Source organism: Cricetulus griseus, assembly GCF_003668045.3.
Source record: "Cricetulus griseus strain 17A/GY chromosome 1 unlocalized genomic scaffold, alternate assembly CriGri-PICRH-1.0 chr1_1, whole genome shotgun sequence".
Taxonomy (NCBI): Eukaryota; Metazoa; Chordata; class Mammalia; order Rodentia; family Cricetidae; genus Cricetulus; species Cricetulus griseus.
Genome location: NW_023276807.1, coordinates 83,902,972 through 83,921,044, shown reverse-complemented (window position 1 = coordinate 83,921,044; position 18,073 = coordinate 83,902,972). Strand labels below are relative to the sequence as shown.

Here is an 18,073-nt window from a genome sequence, read left to right as displayed (position 1 = left end):
GAGTTCAAGGCCAGTCTGGTATACAAAGTGGGTTCCAGGACAGGCAGGGCTATACAAAGAAACCCTGTCTCAAAAAACCAAACCAAAACAGTAAAGTGGAGTTTTAAAAGTTTAGTTTTTTTAAAAAACTGCCCTCAGAATCTTTGTAGCTAAGTTTCACTCCATTCTGTCTGAACAATCAATCAAACGTACCCTCCTCCAGGCCTCCCCACCTACATCTTGTAAATCAACAGAATTTGAGCCCCTAATACCCACAGGAAACAAAAAACCAGTTCCAAGCAGGTGAAGAGAAACAGAGAAAGAACATCAAGACCTAATTATAGTCCTTAGCAAATAAATGATATTAATTTTCATATTTAATCATCTGCTTATGTACAGCTTTGTAATTTATTCTGATACGGCTGTACTGAGCTTGTAAACGATGTCACTTGACACCTTATCATACAGGAAGCACACTATGGCAGTTCCTTTGTAACCAAGGCTAGCTTGGTGTTTCATACAGCTGTGATGCCATGAGAGCCAATAATAACCACCTCCATATGAAGGGGAACCAATCAAACTGAGATGAAACTTGTTATTTTTCCAATTTGGGGGATCAATGAGAGTCTAGCTTAAGCTAGTTAGCTTCTGTCTAGGTACACACTACTGTGGCAAAATCCCATCTAAAACATCTTACCTGTAGAGGCGGGAAGCTAAGGTTTAAGGCAGGTGTCTGACAATTTCTCAGCTAACCCAAGGATTCCATCTGAATATTTACCCCTGGTCTGGGTATTAACTGTGCATGTCACAAGGCAGTTTCTATCTGTCAACATTCATTTTCCTTTCATTTCTATTTATATTCTGTTCTCCAAAGTTTCAGCCAGTTCTAAAGAAAGAACTTCAATAATGAATAGCTTGACACGATGTCAGCTATTTAAGATTGCAGGTGCTCATGTCAGCCTTTGCGCTTCTGCCGTCTTGCATTTGGGGAGAATAGTTAAACTACAGTGTTCTAAAATGCTGCCATTCTTTGAAGAGAGATTACATAAAGGCTATAGTGGTGGGATTTGGTCCTTAGCTAATACAGCTGATATGAGTCGGAGCATCCAAGAACAGCCAGACCTGAGGGTTGGGCCAAAGCCTTCACTTACTGATATGAAGCTATAAAAGCCTGGATAGCAATCCTCCTGACTTGAAAGCTAGCTTTTGTTTGGCTGGGCTGTTCTATAGATGGATGCTAGGATGTTCACCACATAGCAGGAGCAATTCCCATGAGGCCTGGCTCAGGCTGACAGTCATTTTTACTGTATCCCCTGGTTCCTTACCTCAAGGCAGTTCTAGGATTTCAGGCATAGAAACCTAGTGGGCTGAGACCTTCCTGATAGTGTTTATGGCCTGTCCCTCATTGAGAAAGAGTGTCCCTTACAAAACTTTACAAAAACAACCATTCTAGGAAATACAAAGAAAGGATACTATGCCTTCATCCAGAAGGGAGGGGACCCTTCACACTGTCTAGGGAGAAGTGGCAGGCTGTACTTCGGAAAAGCCCTCTAGCCATGCTTTTACAAGTCCTAAAACCACATTCTCTGCACCTAAAACACGAGGGGGGTACAAAATCACTTTTTTTTTTTTTTTAACCAGACTCTTCTTGCTGTCTTTGTATGTTTGGTTGATAGGTCATTTAACTGTTTTTCTTAGTATGTTTCTATATTGTTGTATTATAGTAAATATTATTTATTACTCCTTGACTTTAATAAAAATTTTTAAAAATCAGTAAGTATAAAATATACCTTGTCTAAAACATCTATTCAGAAGTGTGTAATATGAAATGTGGAGACTATCTTCAGGAACCAGTTTTGTTTTCTAAAAAATATTTTAGAGAACTCCATATACACTAACAATAGTTTTTCTGATGACCCGGTGTCACTTGTGCGGCTATGACACAGCTCAGCTGAGTTTCGACCCACAACAGTGAGTGGACATGGACTGTTCTTTCTCACTCCCACAGACCTTCATGGCCTGCGAGTCAACACTAACGGGGCAGCCACCGTCCTTCCTTGCACAGCCGTCTGCAGTCCCATTATCTCATCAAATGCTCTTCTCTTCCATCCTCCAGCAGGACACATTACCTAAATTCTAGGTTATGTGGGAGTACCCTGGGAAAAGAAGATGCTTTTATAGCTTTTAGTTCTAAACCACATACTTTTTCTGGATCTACTCTAAGTACCATTTCAAGATGTTTTCTGCAGGGCTCTGGGGGAGGTGGGGAGTACATGTAAAGCCTCTGGTCATTGTTTTCTAACTTCTTCCTTTCAATAAGGAAGGAGCTAGTTCTTTCAGAGGGTATCGCAAGTTTTCACAGTGTCTCCTGACAGAAGACCAGGGGGTAGACTCAGTAGACCTGCAATGCTGTTACCACAGGCCAAGAGAACAGCATTTTAAATGCATAACCCAAAAACAACTAAGATCTCCACGTATCAGTATCAGATGACAAACATGTTCAACAAGGACTAAAGTTCCTTCTATTGGGATATTCTTGGTGTTTGGAAACTGCTTGCGGTTTGTTCCTGGATTTTCCCCAGGAGGCCCTGAGTTGAAGGTTTGGGAGAAAGAAGAACTGTTAGGAGGTAGGAGCTGGTGCAAGGAATTTGGGCTGTTAGGGACACACCCTTGAGGAGACCCTGCTTCTTTCTGTCTCCCCATACTTCCTGGCTGCGGGAAGGGTTTGGTTTTGCTTCATCACATGCTTTCTGCCATGATCCTCTGCCTCAACTCAGGCCCCAAACAAGGAAGCCAAGTGACGAGGGGCTGAAACCTCCAAAACCGAGAGCCAAACCAACCCTGGTGATTGCCTCAAGCATTCTGTCCATTAACATACTTCAGTTCATTATAACAGTTCCTCTCTTTCTCTGTGTATACAGGCATGTTTGCATGTGCATGGATACATCTGAGGTCTAGTATGTGTGCACATGTGTGCACATACACATGGAGGCCAGAGGTTAACCTCGGGTGTCCTTCTCCTGTGTGTGCATGCATATGTGTGTGTGTGTTCATGCATGTGTGTGTGTGTGCCTGCCCTGTCTGTGAGATGGGGCCTGCTGCCATTCCTGATGAGCAGAGTTCAAGCCCTAGAACCCACATTACAGAGGGGGAGAACTAAATCTCCTTGTCCTCTGTTCTCCATAGGTATGCCATGGCCCATGTACCCCCCCCCCCCGCCCCCAGAATATAAATGTAATTTTAGAAAATTGCATATCCTTACTGAGATAAAATCCAACCTCTAGATTTACAAAACACCAACTCAACTACATCACTCAGTCCCAGAAGAATCTCACTAGGCCCAAGCTAGACTCTGAGGTGAGTCTATGCTACCTCCTGTCACGCTAAACTAATGCTTTACCATGGAGCCATATCCCCAGAAGCTTCCTTTTTAATTTCAGTATTTTTTATGAATGCTCCTCATAATCCTTGTGCATGCTAAAATATGGGAACCTCTCCAATGGGACAGATGTGAGAGTAAAAGAAGCCAGCAAGCGGAGACAGGGAGATTTGAATTGGAGCCTTTTTCTTTTTTTTTTAGTCACCTTTTAAAATATATTTTTTATTTATTCTTTGAGGCTTTCACACATGTGTGCAATGTCTTTTGGTAACACCGATGGAGAAACAGGAGTTTTAGGGTCAGTGGTGAGGTTCACGAACACCTTCATTTCAACAACTCAGTCAGGCTGCTTGCATCAGTGTGCTGATACTCTCTTCCACCTCTGACAGCCTCTTCAGGGTTTGCTTGACCTTAACCTCATCAAACTCCAGACACAGAAATTCAGATTCCTGTAAAACATAAAAAGATGCTTCAGAAGAAGCCTGTAAGATAGCTGTAGTGGTTTGAAAGAGAATGGCCTCCACAGGCTCATGTTTTCATCTTAGTCCCCAGTTGTTGGACTGTTTGGAAACAGTCGGGAGGTGTGGCCTTGTTGGGGGAGGTGTGTCACTGGGAATGGGCTGTGAGGTTTCAGAAGCCATTCCAAGACCAATTCATCCCTCAGCTACTGCTCCAGTGCCATGCTTGTCTGCTCCCTGCCATGATGATCATGGACTAACCCTCTAAAACGCTAATTGAGCCCCAAAATTAAATGCTTTCTTTTCTAAGTTGCCTTGGTAGTGGTATCTCCTCACAGTGATAGAACAGAAAGTAAGACTAGAGCTACGGCTCCTCACCTGGCATGAACAAGCTCCAGAGGCCCAGGTCCCCGTGCAGTGAACCAGACTCAGGGTGTTTTACCACGCAAGGCAAATCCACAGTGTCCTTAATGAAAACAAGTGTAAACAGAGACAGCAGCCACATGCCCTCATTCTGAGAGGTCTGTCTTGCAGCTCTGTTGATGCTGGCACACATTGAAGGTAAGTACTTAGGTATCACTACTTGTGGAAATTTTTAAATGGCACAGTCAGATGGTGAACTCCTAGCTCTGGTCGACGTCACAGTCAGTGCTGTCTGTCTCCACCTCACATAAGAAGGAAAGACTTGTGATTTGTCCCAAGTTAGCCTGGGCCAACTGTGACTCGGGCTAAAAAGAAATTGTGATAGGCTCACTGGGAAGCACTAGCTAATACCTGAAAAACGACCAGATCTTGAAAGAGCAACAGACATTTCTCAGGTCCTTCTCCGTGCTGGAAGACCTCCTCCACAGATCTCCTTCCAACACACATCGCTTCAATCACTCAGGATTAGAGCCAATCTCAGGTTACATAAGTATCACAATGAGGTTTTTGAAGTATGTGGCAGAAAGCCCTAACTCTAAACCGTCTTGGAAGAAATGGGCAAATACGGTTATCCAAGAGTGTCCGTCTTTTCTGTTCTCAAGAGCAGTTACTGAGTAGCTCTAAAGTAGTGTGAATGCTTAGATGCTCGAGCTGCCTCGATTTCTAGAAAATGAAAGTGAGGTTCCAGGTATGTCTGTTAAGGGCAGAATCGTGGGATTAAGGCTCTTATCTGCACACTTTCCTCTCTAAATATTGAAGGAGGACATCCTACCTTGACATTGAATTGAAGGTAACTGAGAACCAACAGCTGCCTTCTTAGAGTTTCTTCTATCCAATTAAAGCAAAAAACTTCTGAGAAATGAAGACTGGGGAAATTTTATGGTGGTGAAAATAAAAAGTGGACATAAAATATACAGACTTACTAAATTAACCTATGTCCATAATTGTTTTTCTTCCTACAATTTTCTGCTACTAGTGACTTTATCACCCTTCATTAATAAGGTATATACATAATCCTCTTCACCAAAGAAACTAGGAAACATGAAGGACTCTAAGGGATAAATAGCCCCAGGAATGGGAAGTGGCATGAACTCCTGAGCTAATTGGGAGCATGAGGGTAGGGGAGCTACAATAAGAGCAAGAGAAGAGGAGTAGAGGAGAGGAAATAGAGGAGCAGAAATATTGAGTTGGAGAAGAATAGAGGAGAGAGAGCAGGATGAGAGATACCATATCAGAGGGAGCCACTATAGGTCCTAGAAGAGATCTGGAACCAGGGAGATCTCCAGAGACCTACAAGGATGACACAATCTGACAATCCAGGCAGTGATGGAGAGGATAACCTAAAAGCCCTTCCCCTAAAATGAGATTGATGACTTCTCTTTATGCCATCCTAGAGCCCTCATCCAGTGGCTGATGGAAGCAGAGACAGACATCCACAGATATACACTGAGCTGAAATGGTGAACTGAAATGAATTTAGTTGAAGAGAGGGAGGAATGAAGATCAAAGGTGTCTGTACCAGGTTGGAGAAACCCACAGGAACAGTTGGCCTGAACAAGGGAGAGCACATCGACCCCAGATGCTGTCTGGGAGGCCAGTACAAGACTGATCCAGACTCCTGAACATGGATGTCAATAAGGAGGCCTCTGCACTCCAGGGAGCCTCTGGTGGTGGATTAGTATTTTTCCCTGGTGCAAGAAGGGACTTTGAGAGCCCATCCCACGTGAAGGGTTACACTCTGGCCCTGGACACATGGGGAAGGGCCCAGGACCAGCACAGGAAGATTTGGTGGACTTTGCAGAGCCCCCGTTGAGGGCCCTACCCTGCCTGGGGAGTGGTGGGTGGATGGGGTGGGGGGTAGGTTGGGGGTGGAGGAGGAGGGATGGGGGTGAGGGGAGGGAGAGGGAGAAGGGACTTATAAGTGAAACAAGCTTGTTCCCTAACTAGAACTAATAAATAAATTAAAAAAAAATAAGGTATATACATTTTCCAAGCCTAATGGCTTCTATGTGTTTTCAGGTTGTGAGTGTGTAGCCCTTCTGAATATAATATTTAAAATGTCAGTACTATTTTGTAAATATCTTTTTTCTATTAATACTTTCTGGGCTTAACTCATAGGAGTCCACAACAAACCTTCTATGAGGGTAGAGGATTTCTCTTAGGGGACTATGATGGCACTTTACAGCCCTGACCTAGAGTGGCAGCAAAGAGTGTCAACAAGCATCCTTACAGAGAGAGTCATCTGCTGCCTGCCAAGAATGTTCAGGATTTGACTTTGAAAATTGACCTTGTTGTTGCTAAACTACTGCACTAACTCCATACTGACAGCACTGCCCCAGGAGAAATGAGCACTGAGGGCGGGCCAGAAGGGCCTCTTGGATGAAATGCTTCCAACAGGGAAAAGGTTTTCCCAACTATTAGAATCCTGTCCTCAAACTTATATTTGGACAGGATAATGAGCTTAGAAATTCTGTCAAGTTTTCATCTGGTCGAAGAAAACAAGTTTAAACAATGGAAGAATATGGGGCTGAGAACATAGCTTGGTTGGTCCGATGCTTGCCCGGCATGCACACAGCCCACAGTTCTATCCCTAGCATGTGTAAAACCCAGCATGGTGGTGCATGTCTGTAATTCCAGGATTACAAATTCAGTATCACCCTTAGCTGCACAGCAAGTCCAAAGCCAGTCTGTGCAACAGAAGATCCTCTCTCAAAATAAACAAATAAATAAAATAGTAAACAGAAGGATGGCTCAAGAGTTAAGAGCACTTGCTGGGCAACCATGAAGACAAGGGTGTGGTAATATTTTGTTTGTACAGAGCAAAACCACTAGTTATCCATAGAGGCCAGGCAGTGATGGCACACACCTTTAATCCCAGCACTTGGAAATCAGAGGCAGGTTCAAGGCCACCCTGGGCTATACAAGATTGATCCAGTCTAAAAGAGAAACAGAGCACACATAAAGGTGATCCCAGCACTTGGGATCACACACCTTTAATCCCAGCACAAAGAGGTGGAGTGATATGGCTGGGCAGAGAGAGGAATATAAAGCAGGAGACAGGAGCTCATTGCATTCAGATGAGGATTAGCAGGGACAGGACTGCTCCTTTGGTCTGAAGATTCGGTAGAGGTAAGAACTAGTGGCTGGCTGCTCTGCTTCTCTGATCTTTCAGCATCAGCCCCTATATCTAACTCTGGGTTTTTATTAAGACCAATTAGAACTCGAGTTACACCAGGGGTTTGAATCCCAGCAACTACATAATAGCTAGGTTCCCAACACATGCCTGCAGCTCTGTCTCTGCCCTGGCATAGGGCTGGGTCAGGGGCGACAGGATTGCCAGGGTTTACTGCTGCAAGCTTAGCTGAGGGTGAGCCTCAGATTCAAGGACAGTAGCAAAGGATACTCAGCACCCTCTCCTGGCCTCTGTGTGTGCACTTCTGTATGCAGACATGCACTTACACTCACAAACACAAATAAAAATACACTAATAATGAATATCCCCATGTTTTTTTTTCTCCCCACATTTCAAACTGAGGAAGGAAATTTTTTTTTGTAAACAAGGGCAAATTTATGAAAAATTGGGCAGTTTAGTTGGTAAAATTATGAATAGGTCTCAGACTGAGCCTTTTATCTTTCACTCAGTTTTACTGAGATCGTTAGAGTTTCAAACATGTTTATTTAATGTTTGGCCTTGGAAATAACACTCCAGAAACTAATAATTAATAACGAATAAATACATATTTAGGAGATTGGCGAAAGAGATTATGATCCATGTTGTACTCCAATGAATGTCGGCTGCAGTACTAAAATACCTAGGTTTGTATTTATATGTGACGAGGTTAGGGTCTAAGGGTCCATCTTTGGAGCTACACGTTATCAGTGAAGCCCCATTATATACTCTACTAATGGAAGGATTTTTGCATGTGAGTCTGTATTTAGGGGTGTGTGTGTGTGTGTGTGTGTGCGCGCGCGCGCACACGCACGCGTGCTGGAGCACACATGCCACGCATATGGAAGCCAGTGGTCAGCCTCAGGGGCTGTTCCTCAGCCATTCACCTCTCACTGCCCTGGAGCTCACTGAGTAGGCCAGCCAACAAGCAAGAGAGCGACCTCCATCTGTCTCTCTGGCAGTGTGGTTACAAGCGCATACCACCACACTTGGCTTTCTTCTGGGGATTCTGGGGAATGAGTTCAGGTCCTTCTATGTACTTTATTGACTAAACTATTCCCCAATCTCATAACTGATTTGTTTTTTCAGACAGGGTCTCACTATGTAGCCGTGGCTGACCTGGAACTATCTGCCTGCCTCTACCTCCTAAATGATGGGGTTAAAGGTATGCACCACCACATCTGGCCTTTAAATCTATTTTCAACTGATAATGGAAACATAAAAATGTTCATATCTATAGAGTACCACAGGATATTTTGAAACTTGCACATATTTATAACATTTAAATCAAGCCAAGCATATCGATCTCATTTCTTTTTTTTTTTTCCTTTTCTTTTTTCTTTTCTTTTTTTTTTTTTTTTGTTTTTGTTTTTGTTTTTCGAGACAGGGTTTCTCTGTGAGCTTTGGAGCCTATCCTGGCACTCGCTCTGGAGACCAGGCTGGCCTCTAACTCACAGAGATCCGCCTGCCTCCCGAGTGCTGGGATTAAAGGCGTGCACCACCAACGCCCGGCTATCAATCTCATTTCTTTAATGGTGAAACATCAAAATCCTTTCTTCTAGCCTTTTAAAATGCACTATATTGTCTAGAGTTATTCAGTCATGGAGCATCTTACCCCTACCTAGAACTTGGGACCCTCTATCTTCTCCTTTTCCTCTTTTCCCCAGCTCCTGGCTCATCACCATCCTACCCTCACCTTCTGTGAAACTGACTTCCTGGTGCTAAGGACTGAATCCAGGACCTTATGCAAGCCAAGTGCACATTCTACTACTGACCCACACTGACAGTGAGATCAGTGTGTGTGCACATACGCAAATGCCATGTCACACAAGTGGAGGTCAGAAAATAACCTTACCTGTCAGTCCTCACCTACCATCTTGTTTTAAATATGTTTTACATATTTTTTGAGGGCCGGGCACATGTTTTACCATATACGTGGAGGTTGGGGGACAGCTTGTAGGAGTTGCTTCTGACTTTCTACTGTGTGGGTCCTGGGTCTCAAACTCAGGCCTTCAGGCTTGGAGGCAAGTGCCTTCACCCACTAAGCCATCTCCACAGTCTGAGCATTAGCATTTTTTAAAAAGGAGGTACTGGGGACTGAACTTAGGACCTCAGTGCCCCAGCTTCCATCTTGAGACAGGGTCTCTGTTGTCTTTCTGACTTTGTTTTTGTTGTTTGCTTGTTTTTGTATATGCAGGCTAGCTGGTTTGCAAGCTTCCAGGGATTCTTCTGTGTTTCCTAACTCCTTGTGGGAGTGCCAGGAACATAGATGCTCATGTTTTGTGTCTGGATTTTATATGGGTTCTGGATATTTGAACTATGGTCCTCATGCTTACATGGCATATACTTTTACTCACTAGACTATCTCCCCAACCTGCAATGAACGTATTGCTTTTGTTTTGTTTTGTTTCTCTGTGTAGCCCAAGCTGGCCATGCCTCCCGAGTGCTGGGATTAAAGGAGTGTGCCACCACTGCCCAACTGAGATGAATGGTTTCCTATGCCACTTCTGAGTGACAGGCAATGCTTTTCTTCCCATGCCTGACTTGTTTCACTAACACTGTGTACCCCAGTTCCTATGACATTCCAAATGACAGGCTTTTGCTCTTTTTTTCTTTATGGCTGACTTATATTCTATAATCAATATGTATACTTCCCTTACCCGTTCATCTGTCAACAGACACTTAGGTTGTTTCCACTTTTTGGTTATTGTGAATAATACTGTAATAAACACAGGAGTACAGATGTCTCTTGACATGGTGATTTCATTTCTTAGGACACAGCCCAACAGTGGAAATGCAGGATCATATGGTAAATCTACTTACTTTTCCCCCAGATTCATTTTTATTTTGTGTGTGAGTGTGTGTGTGTGTGTGTGTGTGTGTGTGTGTGTGTGTGTGTGTGTGTGTGTTGTCTGCATGTATGTATATGTACCATGATCAGGTCTAGAGCCTGCAGAGGTCAAAAGAGGACATCAGGTCCTCTGGAACTGGAGTTAGGACAGCTGTGAACTAAATTCATCTTGTCTGGGAGAGCAACCACTGCTGTTAATTGCTAATCCATTGCTCCAGACTTCTTTAAGTACTATCTTGTATGTGGTGGCCTACACTGTTCATAAAGTCTTGGTCTTCCTGTCATTACTCAAGACTTCTTTTTTGGGGGGAGGGGGAGGATGTTCAAGACAGGGTTTCTCTGTGTAGCTTTGAAGTCTGTCCTGGAACTCACTCTGTAGACCAGGCTGGCCCAAGTGCTGAGATTAAAGGCATGCACCACCACGGCCTGGCTGCTCCAGATTTCTTAAAGTAATTATCTTGTATGTGGTCTACACTGGTCATAAAGTCTTGATCTTCCTGTGTCAGCCTCGGATGTGCTGAGATTATGAGCTTGTGCCATCATGCCTGGCTTGGTGGTGTAACCTACAGAAACTTTTCCTAATTTGGGTAAAGCAGAACTAGTTTTCACAGAACAATGGACCCAGTACACCAAGAAAAACTGCTCAGCAGTTTTTACAACATTAAGTTGAAGGAGGAGCAATTTCACTGAACTTGTGAGAAACCAAATAACAAACTCTTAACACACTAGTGAATGTTGCTACTTTATTTAGAAGTTCAAATTGGGGTGCAACATCATTCCTGATGAGGTACACTTTAGGTCAAACTTATCTGCAAATAACTTTGACAAACTGTAATATTTACATAAAAGGAACTGAGACTGCTTCCTCTGCCTCAATCAGAGCCATGCAGCATAGCGTGAGCATCATCAGTGAGGTGGAACCACTACAATGGCACTTACTTCTAGTACTTGGTAATGCACAGATTGTGACCAGGAAACATCACACAGTACATCTAATAAAAGCCAGGAAAGGAACGCTAAATGACAAACGACTTGGCAGGAGAGGAAGGCAGAGTGGTATTAATTGAACTAATTCTGGGATGGCAGATTTTCTCCAACTACAGGGATTGCCAATTTACTCTGCCAACGGCAGCACCTGCCAGTCCCCAGTGCCTTGGTGTGGCTGCCTTGAGTCATTTATGACTAAGTGGAAACAGGCAGAGAAGCCTCTCACTCTCTCTAGAGGAGGCAGATAGTGGAAGGAGGGGATGAAAGGGTCACAATGATTTTCAAATTCAGAAAGTACTGATTTGGGGAAATAAATTTTAGATGGCTAGGGAGAGGATAAAATGAGATCATGCCTGTGAACAGGTTGTGGGGATTGACTGTGTGGTCCCCATAACTAAAGTTCTCCACATTTACATTCCTGTGTTAGTCTGCTAGAGTGTCCATACCACAACAGACTGGATGGCACGGACAACACAGATTTATTTCTTACAGCTCATGGAGGCTAAAAATCCAGGATCAATTGGCTGGAAGGTCTGCTTTTTCCTAAAACCATTCTTGGCTTGCATTTGCCATCTTCTCACTGGGCTTTTCTCTGTGAAAAGCATCTCTGGTGTTCCTATCTTCTCACAGGAACATCAGACACCTGATGTTTCCAGCCCCACCTATTAGTTTTCTTTTGCCATATTTCTTCAAAACAAAGTTATTTTTTGAGGTGCAGAATGGGTGTTAGCATAGAATTTTTGAGGAGGCACAATTGCTTAGAGGTCCTGTTTTTATAAAGGATCTAGTATTTGTGGATGGTATGATGATAAGGTAAAAAACCTCATACTTAATTCCTAGTTTCCTGAACATATTATGCAAATAAGAATTTCTGATAGTTAATCCAAAATAAGAAAACAAACTCAAAACAAAGCAACATCCTACCCTCCAAAGTGCGCCCCCCCCACACACACACACTCTGTGACTGGACTGGGCACATTCTTACTGACCTTTATTTTGAAATGTTATTCAATGTGTGAGCATTGCCAGAATAAAAGCTGTCAGGAAGAGGATTAGAAAATGGCACAAAAGAGTTCTCTATTCCTTCCTCTTAGATCATGTAAATGCCTTGCATGCACGTTGTGTTCCCAAGTCTAAGCTCTTGTTCTGGAGTACCATTCTCTGAAAGAAAGTGTGCATCTGAGGGAAGGCGAGGTCTTGCTGTTGGGGGTGACGTCAGATGGGGGCTCTCTAGCTCTTGAAGCTTGCTGCAAGCTTTTGGAGCCAATGGGTAGAAGGTGGCAGAGACGATATCTCTGTTTTGAGGGTATGTTCTGACATCAGTTGGTACTGGGCCTTTGTTCAAATACAAAGATCAGTTCTCACCTTAATGTGGTGTTTTATAGACTGGAAACCCTTTCACATGCATGATCTCACTTGATCCGTTAACAGTCCCTGTAAACTTGGAAGAGACAATCCCCGAAGTAAGCTACTCTCAACAATTGTAGAATTGGCAGAATTTGCCCATCTGACCTGAAGCAGATGATTTGAGCCAAATCTGGAAAACTTTGTCAGAAAATAACAATGGATTTTATGGACTTTGATATTTTCTACCCACTGATAGGAAATTGAGATCTTGTTTATTTAAAAGTGTCCACAATTCCACAAACTGGAGTTTCAAAGTTCAAATCTTTGTGAAAGACACAGGTAGCCAGCTCCCAATGGGGGAGGAACTAAGACCCTTTTCTGGTCACCATTGCTCATGTAGTAGACTTTGAAAGATTTGAAAGAAGTGGAGGGAAGAGAGAAGTTTGTGGGGTGGGACACAGTGATTTACTGCTGGCTCTTGGCTAAAAGGAAAACCTGCACTGAAAGAAAAGCTGGGGCTGAGGCTGTAGTCAGGGGGCAGAGTGCTGGCCCAGGCACGTGAGGCCTTGTTTTTCACTGCAGTGACACATATAGGGGATAGTGACACAAACAGGGGATGGTAACACATGCCCACAACCTCAGCTCTGAGAAAGTGGAGGCAGGAAGATCAGAAGTTCAAGGTCATCCATACACAGTGAGTTCAAAGCTAGCCTAGGCTACACAGACCCTGTGTTTCTACTACTCCCCCCCCCCAAAAAAAAGACAGCAGTAAGGAGGATTGTGGGAAAATGCTAGTGAATTTGAAGTTCAGAGGAAGACAAACTTATATTTAAAATAATAATGGTAACACGAATGAGCAACAAAATGCCAAATTTTCACATCAGCGAGGATAATTTTATCCCATTTTATAGAAAGACAATGAATAGTTTGTATAAAACCACAGAAATAGTAAGTAGAAGAGCCATTTTAAAATACATATCTGGTAGGCATAGTTGTTCATGCCTATGATCACAGCAATAAAGAGGCTGAGAGAGTCAGCATGTATTAGAGGCCAACCTGAGCTACACAATGAGTTCAAGACCACCCTGGGCTACTGAGAAAGACCTTGTCTCAAAACCAAACAAACAAAGCAAACCCAGTCTGGCTGGCTTCAGAACCTAAACAACCATCATTTCACAATCTGAGCTTATATTTATAAACAATATAAATTCCACCATTGATGGTTACTAATGCTAGTCTCAGATTCAGTTAACTTTAATACAGCTCAAAGGAAAGCTCAGTGTTGTTAGTCCACCCTCCACCAATCACGGTATGGGAGGTAAGCATTTAGCTCAGTTACTACTTGCTTAGCAAGTACAAAGCCCTGGGTTTGGTCTCCAGCATAGAAGAGGGGGGAAGAAAGGGGCAGGGAGAGAAAGGAAGATAGAGGAGGAGGCTGTAGATGGGCAGTGAACACACACTGGCTGTGTCTGGAGAACTCTGAGCACGAGAGCAGTCGTTTGACTGGGAGAAGGCACGGCAGAGTTAATGCGGGCATGAGACCCAGGCCACAAAGCATGTTATAAATAAACTCAATTCCTATGGCTTTTTATTCTGACTCCTTCTGTAGGTACAAAAGAGTAGAAGGGGTAGGGAAGAATTGCTGTTATTGTCAGCAGGAGAGCTAGAAGCAAGCTACCTTTGTTATTCTATGAACCAAAGTTTCAAACTTCTAGAATGAGATTCCTTCTCCTATCATCCTAATTTTCAGTAAAAAGAACCAGAATACCCACTTTCCAGTACCAATTCTGTCTTGTCATCTAAGAAAATCAAATTATTCATTAAAAAACCAGATCAGCACTTTTGGGTTGTGAGAAGACAAATACATTAAATTCTGAGCTTAAACTCTTAGTGGTCTTCATCTTTGACCCACACCCATCCTCCAGCTAAGCCAAGGATAAGATGATTAGGTGGGGGAAGGAACAGAGAGCACATTTGATAGTGTCTTGATCACAGAATCAAGGCTTGACTGACAACCATTCGGAACAGCACAGGCAGCACATATACTACTATGTATAAAAATCAACAGTGTATTCCATTTATTTGTTTATTTTATTTGTTTATTTACTTACTGCGGCGTCCACCCTTGACCAGCAAGAAAGACGCCACACCGAGGAATCTTCTTCAACACAGTTTAATCGGGAACCTCTTTGCTTTGTACAGTGTATAATGGCGGCGGGGCCCCGGGCCGAGGGAGACGGGGCTTGATATAGTCTACATCTACCAATCACCTAACCCTACGTGGCGCGCCAGGATAGGTTGTCTCCAAGCAGAATTAAGAGGATACATGACCTTTGCCTAATTTGGAGTTGTTTACACAGAGAGCGCTCGCCGTCGGGCTGGCGGAAGGCGGAAACCGGCGCCATCTTTTGGGTGCGGTTTTCTGCAGCTCCCTACAGTTCCCCCTTTTTGTTTTAATATTATAGGAGTAGCAGTATCTATCTGTTGTCAGATTTCAGTCATCTCTGTCTTAGGTTCAACCCCAGTGTCCCTATCTTACCCGTCAAAGAGTCACTGTGTCGCCCTCACAGGCTCATGTCTTAGGTTGAAGGGAACACATGTATGCTTATTCGCTCAGCATGAGGGTAGGTGCCCGTCATTGAGCATGACTGATTCAGATATGCATCACTCACTCAGCAAGGGCGAGACAGACATCTATTTGTCTGTCAGCATGGATAACCATGCTTGAGGGGACTGTCCTGCTTCCACAGCAGCAAAGGCCTGTACCAACATAACAGCTTGGGATTTTTGTGACTTCCTGATCCTGCATAGGCACCACAAGCAAACAAAAATGGCTAACAGCATCATGGAAAACATAACCCCTACTCCAGCCCATTCCTTAACTAAACTAAAGGCTTGTGCAATCATGGTATTACTTCTCTGCTGTGTGACCCTCATCCTGTAGATACACCATAAGGCTATGAAACTAACTAGGATAAGCATTCCTCCCAGGGCACCCATTCCTGCCCACTCTTTCAGATGATTCATGGCTTGAGTGATCCACGCAGATAGTCCTTCCGCAACCGAGATGTCGACCCTGGTGGAATTCACATGCACTATGGAGAGTCTCAGCTCCTGCATCAGCTTTTCAAAATCCCCAGACCAGTTGCCTAGAAGATACTTGGGAACTTACCCCCGACTGTGAGAAGTTCTGATTCCCCGTACGTACGGGCCACCACTCGCGGCGGTGGTGGCGTCCCCGTACGGGCCACCACTTGCGGCGTCCACCCTTGACCAGCAAGAAAGACGCCACACCGAGGAATCTTCTTCAACACAGTTTAATCGGGAACCTCTTTGCTTTGTACAGTGTATAATGGCGGCGGGGCCCCGGGCCGAGGGAGACGGGGCTTGATATAGTCTACATCTACCAATCACCTAACCCTACGTGGCGCGCCAGGATAGGTTGTCTCCAAGCAGAATTAAGAGGATACATGACCTTTGCCTAATTTGGAGTTGTTTATCACAGAGAGCGCTCGCCGTCGGGCTGGCGGAAGGCGGAAACCGGCGCCATCTTTTGGGTGCGGTTTTCTGCAGCTCCCTACAACTTACCTTTAATGCTAGGGAACAAACATGTCCTCATGCATGTGAGGTTAGCACTCTAGCTCTGGGCTATATCACCAGCCCAACTCTTATATCTCTAAGAAATTTCCTGATCCTACCTGACAAACAAGCCGTGCCTCCTCTGGATGTCTAGACAACTCATTGATCTTGTAAGGAGACGACTACCACATACTCTGACAGTGTGTGACTCTGTGTGTTTTCATATCTATTTACTAGTGCCTAGTGAACACAGGCTTTGAAACCACACTAATCTAAATTCAAATCTAAACCAAAACTCCACCGTTTTATGGCTGTCTCAAGGTTAACTAGATTGTAGTTTCTGGATTTGTAAAGTCATGGTTTTGAATAGGTTTAACTGCTGAGGTCTCTGAGGATTTTACATGTCTAAAGTGACTCAGCAGTTCTCTGAGAGGTAAACCTATGTCTTATTTTACTCATATCTCATACCCAACAACATAAAAATTATATTAGTTAGTTACACACCATTTCTGTGTGTAAAAGGAAAAAGCTAAGTACTTCATTCTGACACATACTAGGCCTCTACAATATAGCCTGGCTAAGGTACTTTGGCAGCCTGAGGTTAGCCTTGCCTGGCTGCTTGGTGTGCCTAAGGCTGCTTCCCATATCCTTCTGGGACTGCCAGTATCAACTCAGGAAGCACCCAGCCATCAGCTAGTGGAAGAATACCAGAGGTGCAGGCGGCACAGCAGCTGGCTGTGACAATGGCTAGGGCAGCCCAGGAGAGGGGCCTGACAAGGCAGAAACACAAACAAGGCTCCAGGTTAGAGCTGCCAACAACCTGCTCATGGACTCAGGTCCCAACTCTTGTTCTCTCGTCTGACATCCCTGTCAATGCTTAGAAAGGGAAGAATACCTGATTCAGGCTTTTTTCTTATAATCAAATTGAGAAATAATTTCAATATTCAACAATCACACAGAAAAACCAGGAGTTGACAGTGTAGATGCCAATCAACTTCTTCACCTGAGCTGGTACACAGAGCATTTCTAACACATTGCTTTGATACGGTTTTCTCATCTTCTCCACCCCTCAGAAAATACAGTGAAGTTATTCAGTTCATGTTAGATTGATCCTGTGTCAGAGACTGTAGGGAACAAAACAAGGATAAGCAGCTGCAGCATTCTTCAGTGTGGAAATACCACCCTTGAGGCTTGGGTCAAATTTATTTATTTTTGTATTATTAGCTCAAATATTCTGTCATTTGTCTTTTTCCTCTTCAAATGAAAGTCAAAAACTCTCTGGGGGTTAAGAAATAAAAAGAAACAAAAAACTTTCTGTATCCCTCATTTCAAGCTGGGAGGAAGGGCCTTAAGCAAAGATATTTCTGGTTTATATCTGTAATCTGAAAAGAGAAAAATTCAAATGCAAAGCCTTTCTTTCATCTTCATCAGCGAAGAGTAAAACACTAAATATTATCATTAAAGGGGAACTTCTAGGGGCAGGAGGGATGGCTCAGTGGTTAAGAACACCACTTGCTATTCTTGCCGAGGACACAGGTTCTGTTCCAAGCACCCACAGAGTGGCTCACAACCATCTGTAACTCCAGTTTCAGGGGACCCAATACCCTCTTTTGAACTCTGTGGACAGCAGGCACACATGTGGTATACAAACACACAAGCAGACAAAACAAAAAATAATAACGCTAATGAAACGTTTTAATAAGAATTTCTATAATTATGTCACTTATAGGAAGGGGACCAGGGTTGAGACAGATTCTGAGAGATATATTATGATAGTTGTAATGTGTTTAATTTAATGCCCACCAGAGGTTAAATCTAAACATATAACTATGAAGATGCGGTACACAGAGTTATACTAGCCTCTGTTCCTTAGACTATAATGGCTCACTGGAAACTAACAGA

At 43.6% G+C, this 18,073-nt stretch overlaps 1 protein-coding gene across 2 annotated transcripts in view; it reads right to left on the bottom strand.

The window, feature by feature from the left end:
- Nucleotides 1-3,527: 3,527 nt before the first annotated feature.
- Commd1 (copper metabolism domain containing 1) overlaps nt 3,528-18,073 on the bottom strand; it is a 132,658-nt gene continuing 118,112 nt past the window's right edge. The window contains exons 3-4 of one of the 2 annotated variants that reach the window (XM_027388029.2): nt 4,195-4,282; nt 3,528-3,807 (exon numbers count right to left, since the gene is read on the bottom strand). In XM_027388029.2, the coding sequence (XP_027243830.1) occupies nt 3,800-3,807; nt 4,195-4,282 (96 nt within the window). In that variant the 3' untranslated portion in view covers nt 3,528-3,799. The remainder of the gene's footprint in view (nt 3,808-4,194; nt 4,283-18,073) is intronic. The other variant, XM_027388028.2, reaches the window with a different exon arrangement.